General features: G+C 31.1%; 1 protein-coding gene across 1 annotated transcript in view; it reads right to left on the reverse strand.

Annotated features, from left to right (window-relative positions):
* The window catches only part of LOTGIDRAFT_190218 (hypothetical protein), a 40,157-nt gene that overhangs the window by 9,924 nt on the left and 10,152 nt on the right, over nucleotides 1–20,081 (reverse strand). Inside the window, exons 4-14 of the mRNA XM_009058105.1 lie at nucleotides 11,210–11,298; nucleotides 10,654–10,711; nucleotides 3,598–3,694; nucleotides 3,069–3,148; nucleotides 2,834–2,894; nucleotides 2,502–2,540; nucleotides 2,126–2,233; nucleotides 1,362–1,428; nucleotides 903–1,125; nucleotides 533–596; nucleotides 34–91 (exon numbers count right to left, since the gene is read on the reverse strand). Coding sequence (XP_009056353.1) covers nucleotides 34–91; nucleotides 533–596; nucleotides 903–1,125; nucleotides 1,362–1,428; nucleotides 2,126–2,233; nucleotides 2,502–2,540; nucleotides 2,834–2,894; nucleotides 3,069–3,148; nucleotides 3,598–3,694; nucleotides 10,654–10,711; nucleotides 11,210–11,298 — 944 coding nt within the window. The remainder of the gene's footprint in view (nucleotides 1–33; nucleotides 92–532; nucleotides 597–902; nucleotides 1,126–1,361; nucleotides 1,429–2,125; nucleotides 2,234–2,501; nucleotides 2,541–2,833; nucleotides 2,895–3,068; nucleotides 3,149–3,597; nucleotides 3,695–10,653; nucleotides 10,712–11,209; nucleotides 11,299–20,081) is intronic.

Here is a 20,081-nt window from a genome sequence, read left to right on the forward strand (position 1 = left end):
AAATGTAGATATCAAGTGAATAAAATAACTTACCACTTCTAAATAAGCTGCCTAAAATACCATAAGACATATCCATCTCATGTGTTACTTTCTATAACACAATAATAACACACTTTAACGTTTATACAGAGATGCAGATTGATAACAAAATTAACAAAAGTCCCAAAATGTACAATAAATGAAAATTTTCAAGAGATTAGCATTAACTTCACTCTTTATTCCAACAATCCAAGGGTTCCTAAGATGCAGTATATCAAGTGACTTTTATTTGAGAAATGTATGAGAACATGGTCTATTGTGCCATGTAAAACCAGGAGTGTTTGGCGTACAATGCTAGTTGAAGTAAGTCAAGCTGAGGTAAAAAACGCGGCCTAGAATCAACAAGTTATTAGTCTTTTTAATCAGGTTACATATTCAAATTTCGACAAAAACAAAGTTGATCTTGGAGGTTTGAGTGCACCAAATTTAGTTCAATTCCATTAAAAAAATGCTTAAATAGTCACTACTATATATAATATAGAATAGTACTTACCCTGATAGATTTATGTATTTTACCAATATCAGCAGGTTTACTTTCACAACTACTGTCTAAATTTCTACAAATATATAGTCATCAAGTTAACAAATATCATTATCAGATTACAATTCAGCACCCAGTTCCCCTACAATTAAAACCTATCATTCAAGTTAAAACTGTTGTAACTTTCAGGTTGTAGTAAGCAGTTTCAATATAATTATAGGGGAACTAGACTTCAGATTTTTATTCTGAAAAGTCATACAAATGGCCAAGACTAACCTACATCACCATAGTTAAGCTATTCTAAAATTGAATACCAAAATTCTAAAATATTTATTTACTTAATCTTTCTTTACAAAATATTGCAAATTGCAAATTGACTTACTTGTACATTTCCCCTATCTTACAATCTAATTTCTCCAATTTAGAAAACAGAGATCTTTTTTCTGTCCACACCATTAATTCTTGTGAGATTTCAGGAACACACAGAAAGGTTCTCCATCCTCGAGCTTTCTTAGATTTTAATATATCACCGAAAATATGATCACCAACATACAATACTTCACTACCGTAGGTTTTCATTAATTCAGAGAAAACATCCACACAACCTATATATATACAATATAGTAAAATTATACAACAACATTTCCTGATGCTTCGTCTTATATCTAAAACACATGTCAACTCTTGTCAAATGAAATTATCGAATTATTTCCAATTTATTTTGAAAAACTCTCTTAAGCTGTTGCCACATGTTTCAGATATAAAACTTTCATCAGGACAGTTGGGTTTGGACATTGCTTGATACTTTCTTTAGACTTTAGATATTTTAATATTATATTACCTCCAGAATAGATATGTTCAGTACTGATTGGTCCTGTATGTGTCCCTAGTTTCAATTTACCAGTTTTCTTCAAATAAAATAAATATTTATTTTCAAATAGACAGAAATTCAAGGTTAGAAAAATTAATTAAGCAGGCACTAGTCATTTTAAAGATGGGTTTCCTTGTTTTTTAGTGTCAAATTAAGCAAACTATTTGATAAATTGGTGTTTTTAATGAATTATCATATATTCTTAATCATATCTTATTATATATAATTAAGAGTTTTAACCAATCATAAATGTCCATGTATGTACAGTCTGGATAAACAAAAAAGACTTTTTGACTTTTCTTGATTGGTGACTCATTGTAATTCTGCTGGTAATTCTCTTCTAATTTAGCTAATTATGAATTAATCATGGACATGTGAGACAGACTGGTATTTTTCCAAGTCATAAGAACACCTCAATATAAGTGTTAGCATTTTCATTTTCATAATTGAAAATAAGGGAACCAATCTTTAAGTCCTCTTAAACAACAATTATTTTAGGAATATATTGGACATAACGGAAATATAACCAATTTCAAGCAACAGGCTTAAAATATTTATTAGATTCAGTTGTAAACTTGATAACTATGACAGGCATCTCTCTGAGTATTTCTCATAAAATAGTAAGCTCAGAATCTTCAAATTGCCAATTTTATCATGAATTCGGGTTTCTCAAAAACTGACAGAATTAAAACTTTGAAAAATATTGTGTGTTATGTAATCCTAAATGTTATTACCTTGTCCACCTGTCTTAGGATTGTCCCTTCTCCAAAAAATAATGGTTTCTTGGCATCAACAACAACATAATCAAAAAAGGAGGTCCACTCTCTTTTGGTTCCACCATACTGGTAAAGTTAAAAATATCAAGGTTCAATAAATTATAAGTATATTATTACAAGATAATTTTATAATTATTTTAGATAACCTTTTACAATAAGTCAATTGCTGAATATAAAAAGCACAATTTTTAAAATTCTAAAACAAATCCACAGAAAAAGTTTATAACTTCACAAAGATCATCTATAAATACTTTGAAACAATGTGTAAAATAACTGCCTTTTTTTCTACTTTGTTTTTTTTTTGCTTTTTTTATGTGAATTAAATAATTCAAACCTTTTCTGCTGGATAATCAAATAAATATGTCATAATTTTCTGAAAAATAAACATAACTTATTAAAGGTTGTTTTTTTCATATTCACATCCTCAATGAATTTCAGGCCACATATTCTCGAAACGATCTTAGCGCTAGGATGTCCTAGGTTCTTATCTTCTAACATTGATTCCAAGACATCCTAGCGCTAAGATCGTTTCGAGCATACACGGCCAGGCTTCTATTGCTATGAACACCATTCACGTTTTTACCACATTTGATATTCTCTCTTTTTTCGAAAAATATTTTCAATAAATAGTGCAATTAAAAATCTTTTATTGTCAGATTTACTTACATTGGAATAAGTATAATCACTATTTGTTGCAAGAAATACTTTGGCACCAGAATCCCTGATTCTAAAATAGAAAGGAATCAATTTATCAAAATTTCATGTGCTCTCTAGAAAGTTGATTTTGAAGCTAAACATTATAGCTATTCTCTAATGAAAAAATAGGGCTGCCAGAGAAAGGATTATGGTCAAATTCAATTTTAGAAAAAAGAAAAATTTGAGAGGTGGATAAAATATGTACCTGTCTAATAGAATTGGTAATCTGTCATCTTTTAAAACATATTTATCTACATTTTTTATTGTTTCTTGCTTCAGTGGACCCTAGAATTTAATATGTAAATTAATTGTCTGAAACTAGTTTGTTTCCTTTATCAGCTCCTGAGGACAACACTGGACAACATCAGCAAGACTTATACTTTTATATTAGATTTAAGCTCTTGTGTTCCTGTCAAAAAGCTTGATCAAATTTGAAATTCACTGCAATATCTTAATGGGTGTCTCTACCAAGGCAGGGCATGCACACTCTTCTTGACTACCTAATGCTACCCTACTAGATTTGGCATCCTTTCACATAGCTAATATTTGGTATACCTTCATTATCAATCCAAATGGGTTTAATTCAGGAATTTCAATTCATTTAATATTGTAGACAAATGTATTTCATTACAGTCTTAAATTTTGAAATTACATCAAATTAGTTGTGGTCTGAAGCCTGAAAAGTAATATCGAGTTATTTCCCCTTAATTACCAAAAGTCAATGGAAAACTTACCTCCTTGTCATGGACTACTCCTGTAGCATCTAACACATCTTGATAAATAGATTTGTAAGTCATGGTTACATCACTGAATTTTACACCAGTTTTTGTACTGAAGAATAAAATATATTCAAAGTGTATTTTTCTCAGAATATAACAAATGTCAATCCAAAACTCTGAAATGATCAATGCCTGATCACAAAACTCTGAAATGATCAATGCCTGATCACAATTGACAATGTGTACAAAATCAGATTTTGTATCATGAAACCACCTTCAAAATACTACCAAAGAGTCTTAGATTGGGTTGATGAAAATGCCAATCAATGAAAAAATTAGTATTTGGCAATTTGATTTTACAGAGGAGAAGTTTTGTCCTATTTGTGGGTCAATTTCAAAGGAAATTTATCGGATGGCAGTGTTAAATATTATATTAACAGGTCAACCACATGTAAACCTAAAATTTAAATCCGTTTAGAAAGCTGAAAGACTGCAAGTTGTAACAATAAGAATAAGCCTGCGGAATTGTATCAAATTTGTAATTCTCATATAAAAATGATTCTGGATAATCCATATAGAATTCAACGCAATTATGAACAAAAAATAAACAAAAGAGAAACAAACAGCATCAAAATGGATGAATTTATTCCAATATCGCCAATTTCCATTCTGTCCCTTTCCAATTTGGATCTTTTTATTTTGCCTTGGCAGCTAAATTTCAGCTTACTTAATTTATCAAATTTTAACTGCCCTTGTACCACAATGTACACAGGACCTGATTCCAAATCAGAACAAGCTATTAGTTATATTATCTTATTTTAAAAAAGGAAGGGGGGAAGGGTATAGTTGAAAGGGACAAAATGTGTAAGGGGTAAACTGGGAAAGGTGCAAATTGGAAGGTGGCAATATGAGGAAGGGACAAAATAGCAAGGGTGATCTGTTAAAGGGGGAAACAAGAGAATCATTTATGGGCGACTTTGGAAAAGGTCAAAAAAGGGAAGGGGCAATGTGAAAAGACACCAAATTGGTTAGGCAATAAAAGAATATGCTCATCTAAAATAAAAAACTAACAAAATAATTGAAAATTTTTGAAAAAAAATACTGTAAACCAAAAAAATTAAATAAAAAGTATTCATTGTCCAAGTTTGATAGCCTAATTTGATCCAAATTTTTCAACCTTTCACCCTAACCCTAAAATCAAATTTTTCTCTCAAACTCTTTAATTCTACATAAAAACCTTATCCCAAAATAAAAATGAAAAACCAAGGAAAAACTTTATTTGGTGAATTATGTTCACCCTTACGTGTCACCACTCCATTCTTTCACAAATTTATTAGTGTCCATTTTATCATCATCTCTACAAGATTCAAATATTATCAATGTTTCATTTCATCAAAATGCTTTTTTCAAAGAAAATCATTTGTTCAGCATGTCAAATATATTTTCTTTTTGCACCAGTTCAATCTTATGCAGTTTTACAATTTTCATATGACATAATCCATTATAAACTCAAAGTTTCCATCTTGTTTCATTTGCATTTTGATCTGCTGTCAACCATAATTAAAAAATTTGTTTTTTTCCTGTCATGTTTACTTCAATCCAATATAAATGAGCAAGCATAGCAATTGTTATCAATCTGCCATTCTGCATCAACACTGACTTCTCAAACCTTTTCAATATATATGACGCAAAAGTATGTTTTCAGACATTTATTTGAATCAACAAGAAAGATTGCCACTAGCAACTTTGATTTTAAATAAGAATATTTGGAATACAGGAAAATCACCAGTAATTCTTTCAAACACTTTTGGGTGATAATGAACAATATATCCCAAGTTTTGTCAAAATCTGTTGAGATTGTGCTTTCTAGTGTGTTTACAAGCTAAATATTCAATCCGTTTTCAAGAGCAAAACTCATGTGAAATATTTTTTTAATTCTTCTGATAATCAATAGGTAAATAAACAATTTTAAAAAGTTTCGTCAAATCTCTAGACTGGAGTAATAATGGACGGACAGATGGACTGAGTCACATTGGTGACGTCATTATACACTGCACAGTTCATCTGGACATATAAAAAACGTGTAGGGTCCTCAAAGATATAGCATTTTACAAAAAAAATGGTCCAGTTTTTTATAATTAAGTTCAATAGATACCTGAAACAAAAGAATATTTTTCCTGAAATTATTTCTTTGAAACTAATGTCTTTTGATTAATGCTTTCATCATACAGAAGTTATTTTCTGATTCTTTGATTTTGAAATGTTTAGGCAATCCTCCTCACCTGTCACAAATCCACACCGAATTCTTTATTTAACAGATAATTCTTAATTCTAAATGACAATCATAGAAGATAACATCTTAGAAGATAGATTTAGACAAAATGTAACTTTCTAGAAATAAATGGAGTTGTTGAAAGCTTTCTAAATCTTAATTTTCAAAGCAGGTGCATTACAGAATGAACATGGTAGATGCATGTTGCTTGTCTACTAATGTGCATTTATTAATTTGTGTACCATTCTTTTAAAACCATTATATGAAGTAAACTAGAAACATAAAAATCTTCCATACAGAAAAAGAAACGAAAAGGAGTTTTACTTTTCTGCACCTGATTGGGCTAATGATGTGCAATGAGGGAAATTTTTACAAGGACTGCATTAGTCTACTGTCCTTCATACTCCATCTGTGCAGGGAACTTTTTAACATGAAAAGTCTGTAGCACATGAGATCTCGGTTTCTAAATCTAAAGATATTATCTTAACCTATGCCAGGATTGAAACCTAGACCTTCAGGTTCGCAAGCTGGTGTCTTACACACTGAGAAAAAGAGTCAGTATATCTATTGAAACAAAAAAACTGCCTTAACTGAAGATGCGCTAAAGGGACACATGCACCATTTTGGAGGGTTGATTTTGGTGTTAAATATATGTAAATAATCTTCAGAGATACTAGAAATGTTAGAAAATGCCCAAATTCCTTTAAAAATACTTCAAACTGGGAATTTTACTCACTATTTCTATATATGTCTTTTCTAAATATCAGAGAGTATCTTAAAGAGACGAGTCGTCATTTTAACATTCAAACTTAGATAATTCTGAATATACATGGATTTGAAGGCTCAATTTTCGAAGGTCAGCTGTGATCACTATTACTGATTGGCTTAGCCTGTTTGAGACTTCAGTATAATTTGTCAATAAAAATGACCCATCTGTCCCTTTAATTATGAAATTACACATTTCTCTGAATCAGTCTCCTAAATCATCAGAAAAGTACTGTGGCAAATGGTTCTCTTTGAAAATTCTTAAACCACTTCAGTATTTGATAGCATTCTGGCATACTATTACTTTAATAAAATCTTGAACACAATATCTTCACCAGATAATGACCTCATTAAAACATAAACTAAAAGATACTCCATAAACTTCCTTTTTAATTTCTTAACCACAAGAGGAAGTTTGCTTCATATATTTCAATAAAATTCATTTAGGTCTAATGTCAGTATTATTTTAACCTTTTTAATTTTAGAAATATCCACTGGAATTAGGTGAACTAATTATATTATGATGCACTTATTATACTAAATCTCAAATAGACATATTTTTTAAATCTTGTTCATGATCTTTTTGTTTGTTGATACACCTTTCAAAAATTGACAAAAATTAGTCTAATACCTTGACCAAATCTTTAGAAACTCTTCTCTTTTTTTCAGAAAGATGAAACCAGCTATTTAATGATAGAATAAATAAGAGGTTCTTTAGATATGGAAAGACTTAGGAAGGTAATGATGTCAGAAAGTTACATTTCCTCCAAAACCAGCAAAGTAAAAACATGCAGGTAAGACGATCACACTTATGGATTTTGCCAAAAAACATAACACTTTAATGGCCAATACTGACTTTCAAATAAGAGATGGTCACATGACAAAAACAATTATTTCATGCCTTTGAAATATTTTGATTGAACTTGTTAAATTTAGTTGTATTTTGACACTTACTATATATTATATTGAATTGCTTTTTCATTAATCATTCAATTCCATTGATAAAGTAAAACATTCTACTACAAAATTCACTAGCAGATAAATGATGCTGATAGTACAATGTCTGGTCAATTTTATGCCCAAAAAATGTTAAATTTTTATACGCCCCTATCTCTCTATGTGGATGTATATTGTCGGCACCCCTGTCCGTCCGTCCGTTGGTCCACATTAGCTTGTAAACGCTCTAAAAACTAGATTTTTTGATGGAATCAAATGAAATTCGGTATGTGTATACATATTCATAAAACGAAGATCAAGTTCGAATTTGAGCTATTTTCGACTGTTAGAAGCAGAGTTATTGCCCTTGCCCCAAAATCTTGAATATTTACCATCTGCATTCCGTGGTGGGCGTATATAGCTGTGGTCCACTATCTTTAAAATATCAATCAATGGTTAACTGAACCCTACCCATAACTATTTCTTATACACATTCTACCACCAAATTTAAAACATATGATCTGAATGTCTGGTCAATTTTACTCCAAAAATTCTTATATTTTGTAATATCAATCAATGGTTAATTGAACCCTACCCTAAAGTAAACTATTTCATAAAAAAAATTCAGTCAAGAAACGTAAACAATTTGTGGTCTAAACCATTCTTTAAAAATGTTTAGAGTAAAAATTCCTGAAGGTGTGTAAGAACACTTTGATATTGATTAGAAAAATTTGGAAAATCACCAAACTACTTCAGACTATAATATTGGCTAATTGAATCTCTTAATGAATTTGTTAATTAGTTTTTTAATTCCTCGTTATTTGATAATAACAGCTCAATATAAATTATCATATTTATTTATGTTTTCATTAACTGAAACTATATTTTGTTATGGGCGAAATCAAATGGTAAAGAAATATAGCATTATTTTACTTTAAAGCACAATATTGCTGCTTTTTCAATCAAAATCATAAAAACAGATCTCTATGCCTTGCTTTCTTCAATGAAAGATACAGTTATTGATTCACCCTTGATATTTACATAAAGGAGCACCTTCACTATCCGTTTGACCAGTCATACCTTAGTTTCAGAAACAGGAATTTTTTTAGCTTACATAATCAGTAATAGTGTTCACAGCTCATCGTCAAAATTAAGCCTTCAAATCCATGTGTATCCATAATAATTCACGTTTGAAAGTTAAAAATTCGACTGGAATTTTAGTGAGACTATGCCATATATAGAAAACACATATATAGGAATAGACAGTGAAATTTCTAGTTTGAGGTATATTTGAAGGAATTATGCGAATTTTGTGCGTTTAGTACTTCTGAAGACTATTAAAGCACAATAAAGACCCAAGTCAATTCCCAAAAATGACAACTGTTCCCCTTTAAGAAGCTTATTTTTTTTATACCCTCTGAGGCTTATATTTTAAAAGCATTAGAAGGGCCTCAAGACAATCCAAGTTAAAATAAGGCACAGGGGAGTCTGGGTGGATTTTAAGTACATAATTGAAAAAAAGACACTTCTTTGGTGAGGAATTTGCTTTCATTTAGGATACAACCTTGCCCAGAGGTAAAAGTTGATAATTTGGCATTATTTTGTGAGAGTTCACATTGAAAAGGCATGAAACCTACCGATTACTCAAAAAATGAATTTACTTTAATACATAAATCTATAATAAATTTTTAATGACTTGAAAAATGAATTTTTTTTTTAACATTAATTTATGACTTTTTGACTGTCAATATGGCACAAAACCACACTCAAATTTTGAAAACGACTCCATTTAAATAAAAATCTTATAATAACCTCTTTCAAGACCAGATGGCAGAAACTGGTATCAAATCTGCATCAAACAATTAAAACCTTTTAATTGAAACATATGTAGAAAAATATCCAAACTTTATTAAATTATGCAAGTAAAAGTCTAAAAAAAACATTTTACAATTTGGAGCTCGCCATGACATGTATCAAATAAATTACTTATAGAGCCCTCCTTGTAAACATAAGACTTTGTTCATTTGAAGAAATTGAAGTCTTGTATTTAATATTATAAGTTCTCAAGGTTAATTTAGACAATAATTTCTTCCAGATTTCCAAACTATTTCAAACTGGTTTAATGCCAAAATATCTCTTTTCATTCTGTCATGTTTATTAGAAGGTATAATTTCTATTACGAGCATAGTATTATGTAAGAAGACATGTTTGTAGATAAGAGTTGATGTAGCTGATAACTTTAATAATCTACTAAATGCTTGCTGCCATGCGTTTTATATTTTTATCCACGTGTGATACTTCAAGATATAACCTTCAACATTCATTAGTAAACATTCTTAAACTCTTACTTAAACTTTCATACAAAATACCTTTCAACAATTCATATATTTTAGATAAGTTTTGCAAATGGTTAAAAATATACATGTATATATAATGTCCAATAAAGTATGACTTTCATATAATATTCAATGTGCTGCATGTAAGCTTGTTATAAAATGTTAAATTTAATACACTTAAAATTTGAAAAGTCATATTTGGATTAATAGCAAGTTATTGATGTTCTTTGATTAATATTGTTACCAAATTTTGTTGATTTTGTAACAATTCTTTAACCATTTTTATACGCCCACATTTCTCTATGTGGACATATATTGTTGGCACCCCTGTCCGTCCTTCGGTCTGTCCGTCAACATTTGCTTGTAAACCCTCTAAAAACTAGAAATTTGATATGTGTATACATATTTATAAAACGAAGATCAAGTTTGAATTTGAGCTATTTTCGACTGTTAGAAGCAGAGTTATTGCACTTGACCCAAAATCTTGAATATTTACCATCCGTATGTCGTGGTGGGCGTATATGGTTGTGGTCCACTATCTTTAATTTTCCATTAGGCTTCTACATGATATTATACTTGTATATATTAATAAAGATGGACAATTTGGAAGTTAATTAAGCAAGAAAATGTGTCTGGACAATTGTTATATTAGCACTTAACAATTCCACTTAAAATCCCTCAATACTAACAGTATTTCTGAATCTTCTCACCTTAAGAATAACTTTCTTTGTGTTTTAGGTTAACTAAAAGTTAATTTCTCACCTAGTGTAATCAGGAACATTGGAGAAGAAATCAACCAAACATGCCAAAATATATAACACTGCAAAGTAAAAAAAAAGGGAATTTCATAACAATTTGTATATGATACATGATATAATGCATAAGCTTACCCAGTATATTTTTTATGTAATAATGGTGATTATATACAAAAATAAGTACTTGATATGCATTATATCACAAAAATAAAGACAGGGTAAACATCATATCATCCAGTCTTTATTATTGTGATATAATGCATACAGAGTATTTATTATTGTGATACAACGCATACCAAGTATTTATTATTGTGATACAACGCATACCCAGTATTTATTATTGTGATATAATGCATACCAAGTATTGATATTTGTATATAATCACCATTATAATATGATACCGGTACATTTCATTCTGAATAATTGTTTTTTCTAATAAAAAGATCGAAATATCTAATAGCTTTTAGGAAATCTTTGTCCTACTAATATACAACAGGAATGTGACAACAAAATTTAAAAAAAATAAAATAAAAAATACCAGAAATTGGTAATAATCTACTTACCAGGTAATTCATATAAAGTATTAAAAATTCTAAATCTTTTCTCATCCATTTGTACAAATTTATTGGCATAAAAATTATGGATTTCATGTCTGAAAAAAAAAGAGAGAAATTCATTATCAGAATTGCCTATCTTTTATACTAATAACAACTCATGTCAATTGAAAATTACAGTATACTGCAAAAGCAATTAAGCAATAGCAAAGTTGAACCAGTTAAAAAATGTATAAGCTTACCTATCTGACACTAATGCGAAAATTATGGGAATCTATTTTAAATACTCAATTATACAGGGGAATTGATCTGATGTCTTAAAGGGATCGTTTTCTAAAATTTATTATGTATTTCAGGGACACTGATAGCTTCAAATTGCACCATTCAAATTTTCATTCCGACGTCTGTGGTTCTTGCAATTCCACTAAAACTAACGTGTTTTATGATGTCACTAGAGGGGAGCTATCGTAAGCTACTATTAATATCTATGCAGCTCCCCTCTATTGACGTCATAAAACATGTTAGTTTTAGTGGAATTGCCAGAACCACAGACATCAGAATGAAAATTGGAATGGTACACATTGATGCTATCAGTGTCCCTGATACACATAAAAAGTTTATAAAACCTCTTTACAATCCCTTTAACATACGTCTTTAGTAGTTTTGATGTAAATTATATTTTGCTTTGATGAACGCTTACTGGTATGTATTTCAAGAGGCAAATTTTCACTTCAATAAGTAATAGCATCAGATCACTAGTTAAGAACATTTCAAGAGGCATTGGTTCAAGATTGACAAATATGGTAAAGACTAAAACGCAGAAACCAATCCTTCAAACAACCTACGTAGAAATCATTACCTATATTATCAACAGGAAGTTGTTTGATTAGGAACTTGTTTATGTTTTATTATAACAAATCCAAGAGGTTAGGTTTGAATGAAAAGTTTGATGTTTAAGTTGGTCTTGCCAAATTACACTGGTCTGCTTCCTAACAAGATGTTGTGAATTCAATGTTTTGGCCAAAACTCTAATCTAAATACCTGGATTGAACCCAAATGATCACTTTGCATTATTTGCAATTATGATGTTATCTGATAATGGTAAAATAGAAAATTAAATGTGATGGTTGGGACATCTTAACTGTATCCATATGAGCATAAAAGATACTCAAATTAATTTTAAAAAAATGAAATCATCTAGTGCAAACATAAATGACCATTTATTAAGAGCTTGGTGTCTCCAAGTACACATTGGCAGATATTTTCAAATCTTTAGTCATAGTAAGAGTGAGCAATTTCTGCCTGTAATCAAAGAATGATTTAGGTTAAGTCCACCAGTAATACAATTAGACTGAGAAAGACATTCAGACTGAACAAGGCTCAGTTTACCAGTTCTACAGTCAGACTGATCAAGATTCTGTTTACCAGTACTATAATCAGACAGAACAAGGCTCTGTTTACCAGTACTGCATTCAGACTGAACAAGGCTTGGTTTACCAGTGTTACAATCAGATAGAACAAGGCTCTGTTTACCAGTACTACAGTCAGACTGAACAAGGCTCTGTTTACCAGTACTAGAGTCAGACTGAACAAGGCACGGTTTACCAGTACTACAGTCAGACTGAACAAGTCTCGGGTTAACAAGTACTACAGTCAGACTGAACAAGGCTCTGTTTACCAGTACTGCATTCAGACTGAACAAGGCTCGGTTTACCAGTACTACAATCAGACTGAATAAGGCTCTGTTTACCAGTACTACAGTCAGACTGAACAAAGCTCTGTTTACCAGTACTAGAGTCATACTGAACAAGACTCGGTTTACCAGTACTACAGTCAGACTGAACAAGTCTCGGGTTAACAAGTACTACAGTCAGACTGAACAAGGCTCTGTTTACCAGTACTAGTCGGACTGAACAAGGCTCTGTTTACCAGTACTAGTCAGACTGAACAAGGCTCTGTTTACCAGTACTACAGTCAGGCTGGACAAGACTCTGTGTACTAGTACTACAGTCAGATTGAACAAGGTTTAGTTCACCAGTTACAGTCAGACTGAGAAAGGCAGTCAGACTGAACAAAATCTAGTTTACTAGTACAATACATGTATAGTCAGATTAATTAAAATTAAGTTTACTAGTCAGATTGAGAAAGATTAAGTTCACCAGAACAGAAGGGAAAAGGCCTTATTTATCGGTAATGCTTGAACCCTACAAAAAGCATTCCTATAACATTATTTGTTTCCAGACAAAAAAAATGAAGATATAAATTTGGTAACAAATTTGAAATTAAATAGATCAAGATGTGCTAGACATTCTAATTGGATCTTTCACTGGAAGTCTCTGTTTACAGGGAATCATAAACTTTGAAATAATTGAATTTAATCTCAGCACAATTCTTTTAATGAAATGTCAAGTAAAAAATCATTCTCTACAGCTATTAACTCTCATTTAACTTAAATAATTACAATCTTACGTGAGTTAAAACAGGAATTAAATTAGGTTTGGTGCCAAAATGAAACTGATCTTTCTGTCCGTATCCTTAAAGAAATCTTAATTAGATTCAATTTGATTCTGTGGACCTTCAGACCTGTATTGATTGAAATTGTATTTTTGATTTGCTTGTGTATTTTATTGTACGCCATCATTATAATGTGTATATAAATAATAAAACTTGACATCAAATACCATCCTTTAATACCCAACGTTTCATCAAAAAAGTTTTGACTTCATCTGAGGAAGAAACGAACTACATTATAATGTGGTCTTATATTGTCGTCGCCTCCGTCCGTTCGTCCACAATTGGCTTGTGAACGCAACAGTAACTACAGTTCTTATCTGATTTTAATGATATTTGGTGTGAACATTTATATTGAATTTGATGATCTTTCGATAAACGGTTTTTGAGTAATTGCCCTTGAAAAACGAATTTGTTTGTGAACACAATAGAGACTACAGTGTTTATCCGATTTAAATGATATTTGGTGTGATCGTTTATAATTTCAAAACCATATGAGACCATGTTGCTTTATGAAGGAACACAAACAAACTATACCAAATTTAGTCTCTCCAGTTTTCTTTGAAGTTTGGTGTACCTCGAGGGTAAAAACAACAGAATCTTTGGGGGCTCTTTAAGATAAGCTATTACATGTTAGATATATGTGAAGAGAAAATATAACAAATGATGTAGTTTAGGAAATTGGACCTTTTTAGGAATGCTGTTGACTAGGCTATAATTTTGTAATAATAGTACCATGACTACTGGTGGTGGAATATAACAAGGGAGTGGTACCAATAATAACATTGTTACTTTCCAGTCATAACATCTGATAGCATCTTAATGATAAAGTGTCTCATAGAAAGAAAAAGGTTGAAATCCCCGTCATTAGATGCTTAATCTGTAATATTTAGAAGCAAAACTAGGCCAATTTGATATATCAGCAAACATTCAAAGAAGTCTGAAAATGGCACTTCAACAAGAAGAGAGGTTTTTACAATTCTTCAAGATTTTACAATATCAAACAAATTTCAAGGAGTCTACTGGCTTTGAAAGTTCCAGATAAAGCTAATCACAGCCAAATACAAATTCATCATTGAGAATTTCGTCCTACTTTTTGTTGGTTTTACAGTAGAAAGAATGTAAATGAATCTACTGTATTTTTTAGTGAAATGTTTAAACTAAATAATTGTTTAACAACAACTCAAAAGAAAGATCAAATAATCCATTATAATCAATAATTGATTGAATAAAATAATTCACAAAAGTAAATGAATATTTGTATGTTATTTTAAGAATTATGTACCTCTTATTGTACCTATCAAAAATAATGTAACCTTTCATCTTTATGTGCCTGAGGACACGGGGGAAACACGTCGAAACATTGCATAAAACTTTCACCAGTGTTGTTCTATAAAGCTGTGTCTATAAATTGGCGCAGTTAATTTAGATTTTGGGTCTCGCAGGACATAGATGCATATCTTAAAAAAGAGATTTGTTCATAGATATTGCTTATTGTTTAGGAGGTGTAGAATCTGTATGTATGTTCAAATATAGGGCATGAATATCTGAATTTAATGATTACAGCTGGTACAGCCTATATTTCAATTTAATGAAATCATATTAAAACAGTGGAAGAGTTATCATTGAGAGCACTCAAGGTGAAATGCAGAATGAAAATGGTACAGATAGGTCTCAGATTATAAAATGAAGCTAATCTTTGTGAAGGTGTGTTAATAGTTTCACCTGACACTGTGTTTAGATTTTCATTAAGTAATTTCTCTCTGTACAACAGGTGTCTGTTAATCACCTGTCTAAACACACTAGTCTTCTAGAATCTGCTCCAGTCATAGGATCCAGGCTAATTTACATATTGACTATTTTATATCTTTCCTTTTAATTTGATTTATTTTATACAAAATATTCATTTCTTATCAATTTCAATACTTCTCCTTCATCATTTGACACACTTTGTAATTATATAAAGGCATTATTACTATTATTAATTGAAATGAAATGAATGGAGTTTTACTACCCACTTTTCTGCACCATATGGATTAATGAAGATGGGCAACACCATGCAGGGTACAATGATGGAAATTTTGCCAGGGCAGCCGCATTAGCCTGCTCTTTTTCGATTTCCAACTGTCGAGGGATCTTTAACCAGCACAGTCTGTAGCACACAGGACCTCGATTACTATTATTAGGCATTAAACTTAGTAGAATTGACTATACATTTTTATTCCTGAAAGGCTAGGATTTTTGAACTTTGAAAATCATGTCATCACTTAACAATCAAAACATAGCAAACTATTTACTATTAAATACTATGATGTGTAGCAAAGAGCTAGCTGAACTTTCAGGGTAGACCGTGTATATTGAAGCCTATTTGTACGATTTCATCAACAGTTTGTAGCATTATTACCACTCTAACCTACATTACACATCTATCTGGCATAACTTTTTCTCATACAATTGTTTTTCAAAGACATTTAATTATCACCTCAAATGATCCTACTAATTTGAAAAATGTAAAACTATTAATACAGTTACAAATACCCACCAGAAAAAATGATCTAAGATTTCACACAGATATATTAGATAATAATTAACAAACTAAACCCTGGTGAAACCATTAACTTCTATCAATCAAGTCCAACCTAATGTTATGCATTGAAAGAATAATAGTTTTGTAACATTTTGACAAGCAGAGTTTTACCCAAACCAGATGGTTTTTTGGTCTGTTTGTCCCAGTTGTAAATGATTTGTCTCTCATCACAGTATTTTTTTGTCCTGAAACATGATCAATGCTAAATTTTGTAGGAATCAGGTCTGTTTGTTGAAAGGATTCAACATCTTGATACCCCATAAATACCAATATAATTGGTTCTTTGGGTTACCATGCAGTAAGAAGCTCTTATTCAGCAAATTCTGTTAGATCCAGATTGAGTTTTTTTAGTAAACAAACATGCACTAAGAAGAAGATCTAAATTTGTCATGGACTTGGCATATAACTATAAGAGAAGTTTATGGAATGAGCTTTTTTTAGATGACAAGTTTGTAGACTACGCTACTTAAAAGAGATTCTATAGAGGTTTTCTAAATATTTTATGTGTATCTTGGACACTGAAAGCATCAATGTGTCCATTCCAATTTTCAATCAACGTCTGGTCATTGAAATGGCACTAAAACTAAGTGTTTGATGACGTCACTAATTGCTAAGAGCCTTATGTGATTAAAGCATATTTTGCACTTAGTGGTGTCATCGAACACTTATTTTTTTGTGGAATTACAGGAACCACAGATGTCTGATTGAAAATTGGAATGGTGCAAATTGATGCTTTCAGTGTCTCAGATACACATAAAAAATTTAGAAAAACCTCTTTACAATCTCTTTTAAGTAGCATAGTCTACAAACTTGTCAACTAAGAAAAAATACAATAGATTTTCACTTCTGTTATACAACAATTACTTCTCCAATGGAGACCTATTATATATATATATATATTGAACTTGATGATATTAATATTATTCAAATCTACTGTAGAAATATATTCTATTGATATAATATGATCAATATTAGAAAAAATTAAGATTTATAACATTAATACATTTCAAATGAAACCTACAATTGACATGACAGTTCTTGGTATAGATATCTCATATGTCTTCTAAAAGATCTAATAATAAGTCTAATAGCTCTTTCGCACTGCAAAAGCAATTCGGTTCTATTCAGTTCTATCTGAATAACTTTCAGTTGCTTTCGCACTGGCAAAAAAACCAGAAGTTATCCAGATAAAAAAATCTACCTCAAGAGGTGGATTTCGTCTGGATACGATCCAGATAAGTGGCAGTGCAAAACCAAACAAGAAGTTATCCGGATAAGTTTATCACATGGGGTGTCGAATCGAATCGAACTGAATCGGAATTTTCTATTCGGTTATAACTGAATTCTATAATTCAGTTGTGCAGTGCGAAAGGGGTATAAGACATGTTTTTCATGTTCAGAATTCTTTAAACCAACATGTATTTACAGAGTGAAATAGGCGATATTATTATTAACATATATACTATCTCATGCCTACCTCACAGACTGCTGTTTGCCTTAGTTTCCAGAGGGGTATTATACTATATATGCAACAATTACTGGTAATGTGATTGAGTTCAATACAGAATTTCTTGTTACAGGAGCTTGTAAAGCTGGAATAGTCTGTGTTTTAGGGCTTCTGTTGTACAGTTTTTTTTAGCTTCGTGCAAAATTTACCTGAAGTTTTTTTTTTTTCTTGTGGTAGTGGGTTCTTGGTCAGCGTGTGTAATTCTGATGACCTTGAATAAGTCACTTTTACTTATTATTTTAGTCAACCCAGCTATAAATGGGTACAGATAATCTGGGAAAGATCATTGCCAAAAAGTTTGACCAAGGAATTGCTCGTAGAAAGGATCATTGTGAACCTAGTTCATTGGTTACCCTAAATTAAAATACTTGTTTAAAGCCATAGTCATGACACAGAAAAAAACATAACAAAATAGAGTGCACCTGACACAGAATAGTGAACAAATTTAAGGAATGTTAAAGTTGTTAGACCTGTAAAAGTAATTTCTAAAGAGATAATGTTGTAATAGAGACATAATGTTAACACACCTTATTGAGTGATGTCTTTACATGTAATAACTGTAACATCTTGAGTAAACAAATTTAACACATTTTACAAACTTCTTCCCCAGTCTGATGTTAACAAAAAACATTAAATGCTTATTGAATTTACTACTTGTTTCTCTGTTCAAACAATTCCAAAATTGTTCCCAGACTCAACCTTGACCTCTAGCATCAAGAATTCTCTTAAGTACAATAAAGTGTGTATTATCATGAAGTAACATGGTGAACAATCTCTTCAGAGCTATTTAAAGAGTTTATTCTTTGAAAAACTCATATACATGTATTTACAGAAGAAACTAAAGGAACTGTAATCCAAAATGGTCTCTTATTGAAGGTGGTCTAGAAGAGTATTGGATAAGAAAAGCCCCCAGCACCAGAGTTATTTTGTTTATTTCTTCATAGCTGTTGACATGTTTGCATATTGGGAATTCATTGCTTTCAACCACCTTAGATATTTCACCTTTTTTCGTTTCTCTTATTGAAGGTGGTCTAGAAGAGTATTGGATAAGAAAAACCACCAGCACCAGAGTTATTTTGTTGATTTTTTCATATCTGTTGACATGTTTGCATTTGGGGGATATTTTGCCTTTTTCATTTTAATATTCCTTGGATTTCCCAAACAATTTCATTAACTCCTTTGACCCTTTGTTTAATGTTAAAACTAAGTGATTACCAGTGATTTTTGTTCCAGTTAGTATTGAAGAGTGTAATTAAATTGGTTTTAATTGTAATTAATTGAATTCAGTTCACAGTATTAACTAATAATCACACTTCACTGCCTTTTCTACTTTCCTATCTCTTCTCTGTTTCTGAGTTCTATTAAACCTGACCAATAACCCTGTGTCCTTTCTGAGCTTTTGTAATGACCATCTAAGTTGTTTTCTGTCTTACATGTATGGTCATTCTGTCTTAGTATTTTGTTGGATGGTTTATACTGCCATGTTGATTGTACAGTAGGTTTCTGCATTGACAGTATTTATTGTATATTCTAACTGTATATTTCATACAGATAGTAAGTTATTATATATATTTTATCATGATTAATTTAAGACCTGTTTCTTATTAGTTCATTTTGTACTTTCAGGGTTTATGATTTGAACCCTTTGTTTGATGCTTTAATCACCATCACCCACGTTAACGACAAGATTCATTGTATAATTAAATCTAAGGCTATGGAATACTTTTCTGTGATAAACTTTATGTGGACTCATTAATATTAGACTGCAAATTAGAAATTTTATTTGTGTTGTCCATAAGGTTGACATGCAAAACATCTGTTAGCATGGAAGGACAATAAACAAAATAAACTGTGTGCATTCGGATGTGCACTTTAAGAAAGAAAGAAACAATATTTTACAAGGATAACAACTTAGGTTCACAATTAAGGATCCTTTCTACCAGCTGGTCCTTGGCCAAACCTCTTGGCACAGCTGGGTCGACTAGAATTGGGTGAAGATGACTTATTCAAGGTCATCGGACTATCACACACTGATTGAGAACTAAAACCACAGCTGCCATTCGCTCAACGTAACCAAGCAAATGACGTCATGTAAAGAACCAACACTCTAACCGACTGTGCTATAGAACCTTACAGATTCCTCTACAGTTAGAAACTGTTTTCCTCTCATTACATATAGCATTGTCTCTCTTCATTTGCCCTACCAAGAGAGTTCAAAATAAGATGTAAACTCCATTTCATTTCATTCAGAAAAAGATCTTAATTAAAATAGCAAC

Source organism: Lottia gigantea (assembly GCF_000327385.1).
Source record: "Lottia gigantea unplaced genomic scaffold LOTGIsca_32, whole genome shotgun sequence".
NCBI lineage: Eukaryota > Metazoa > Mollusca > Gastropoda > Lottiidae > Lottia > Lottia gigantea.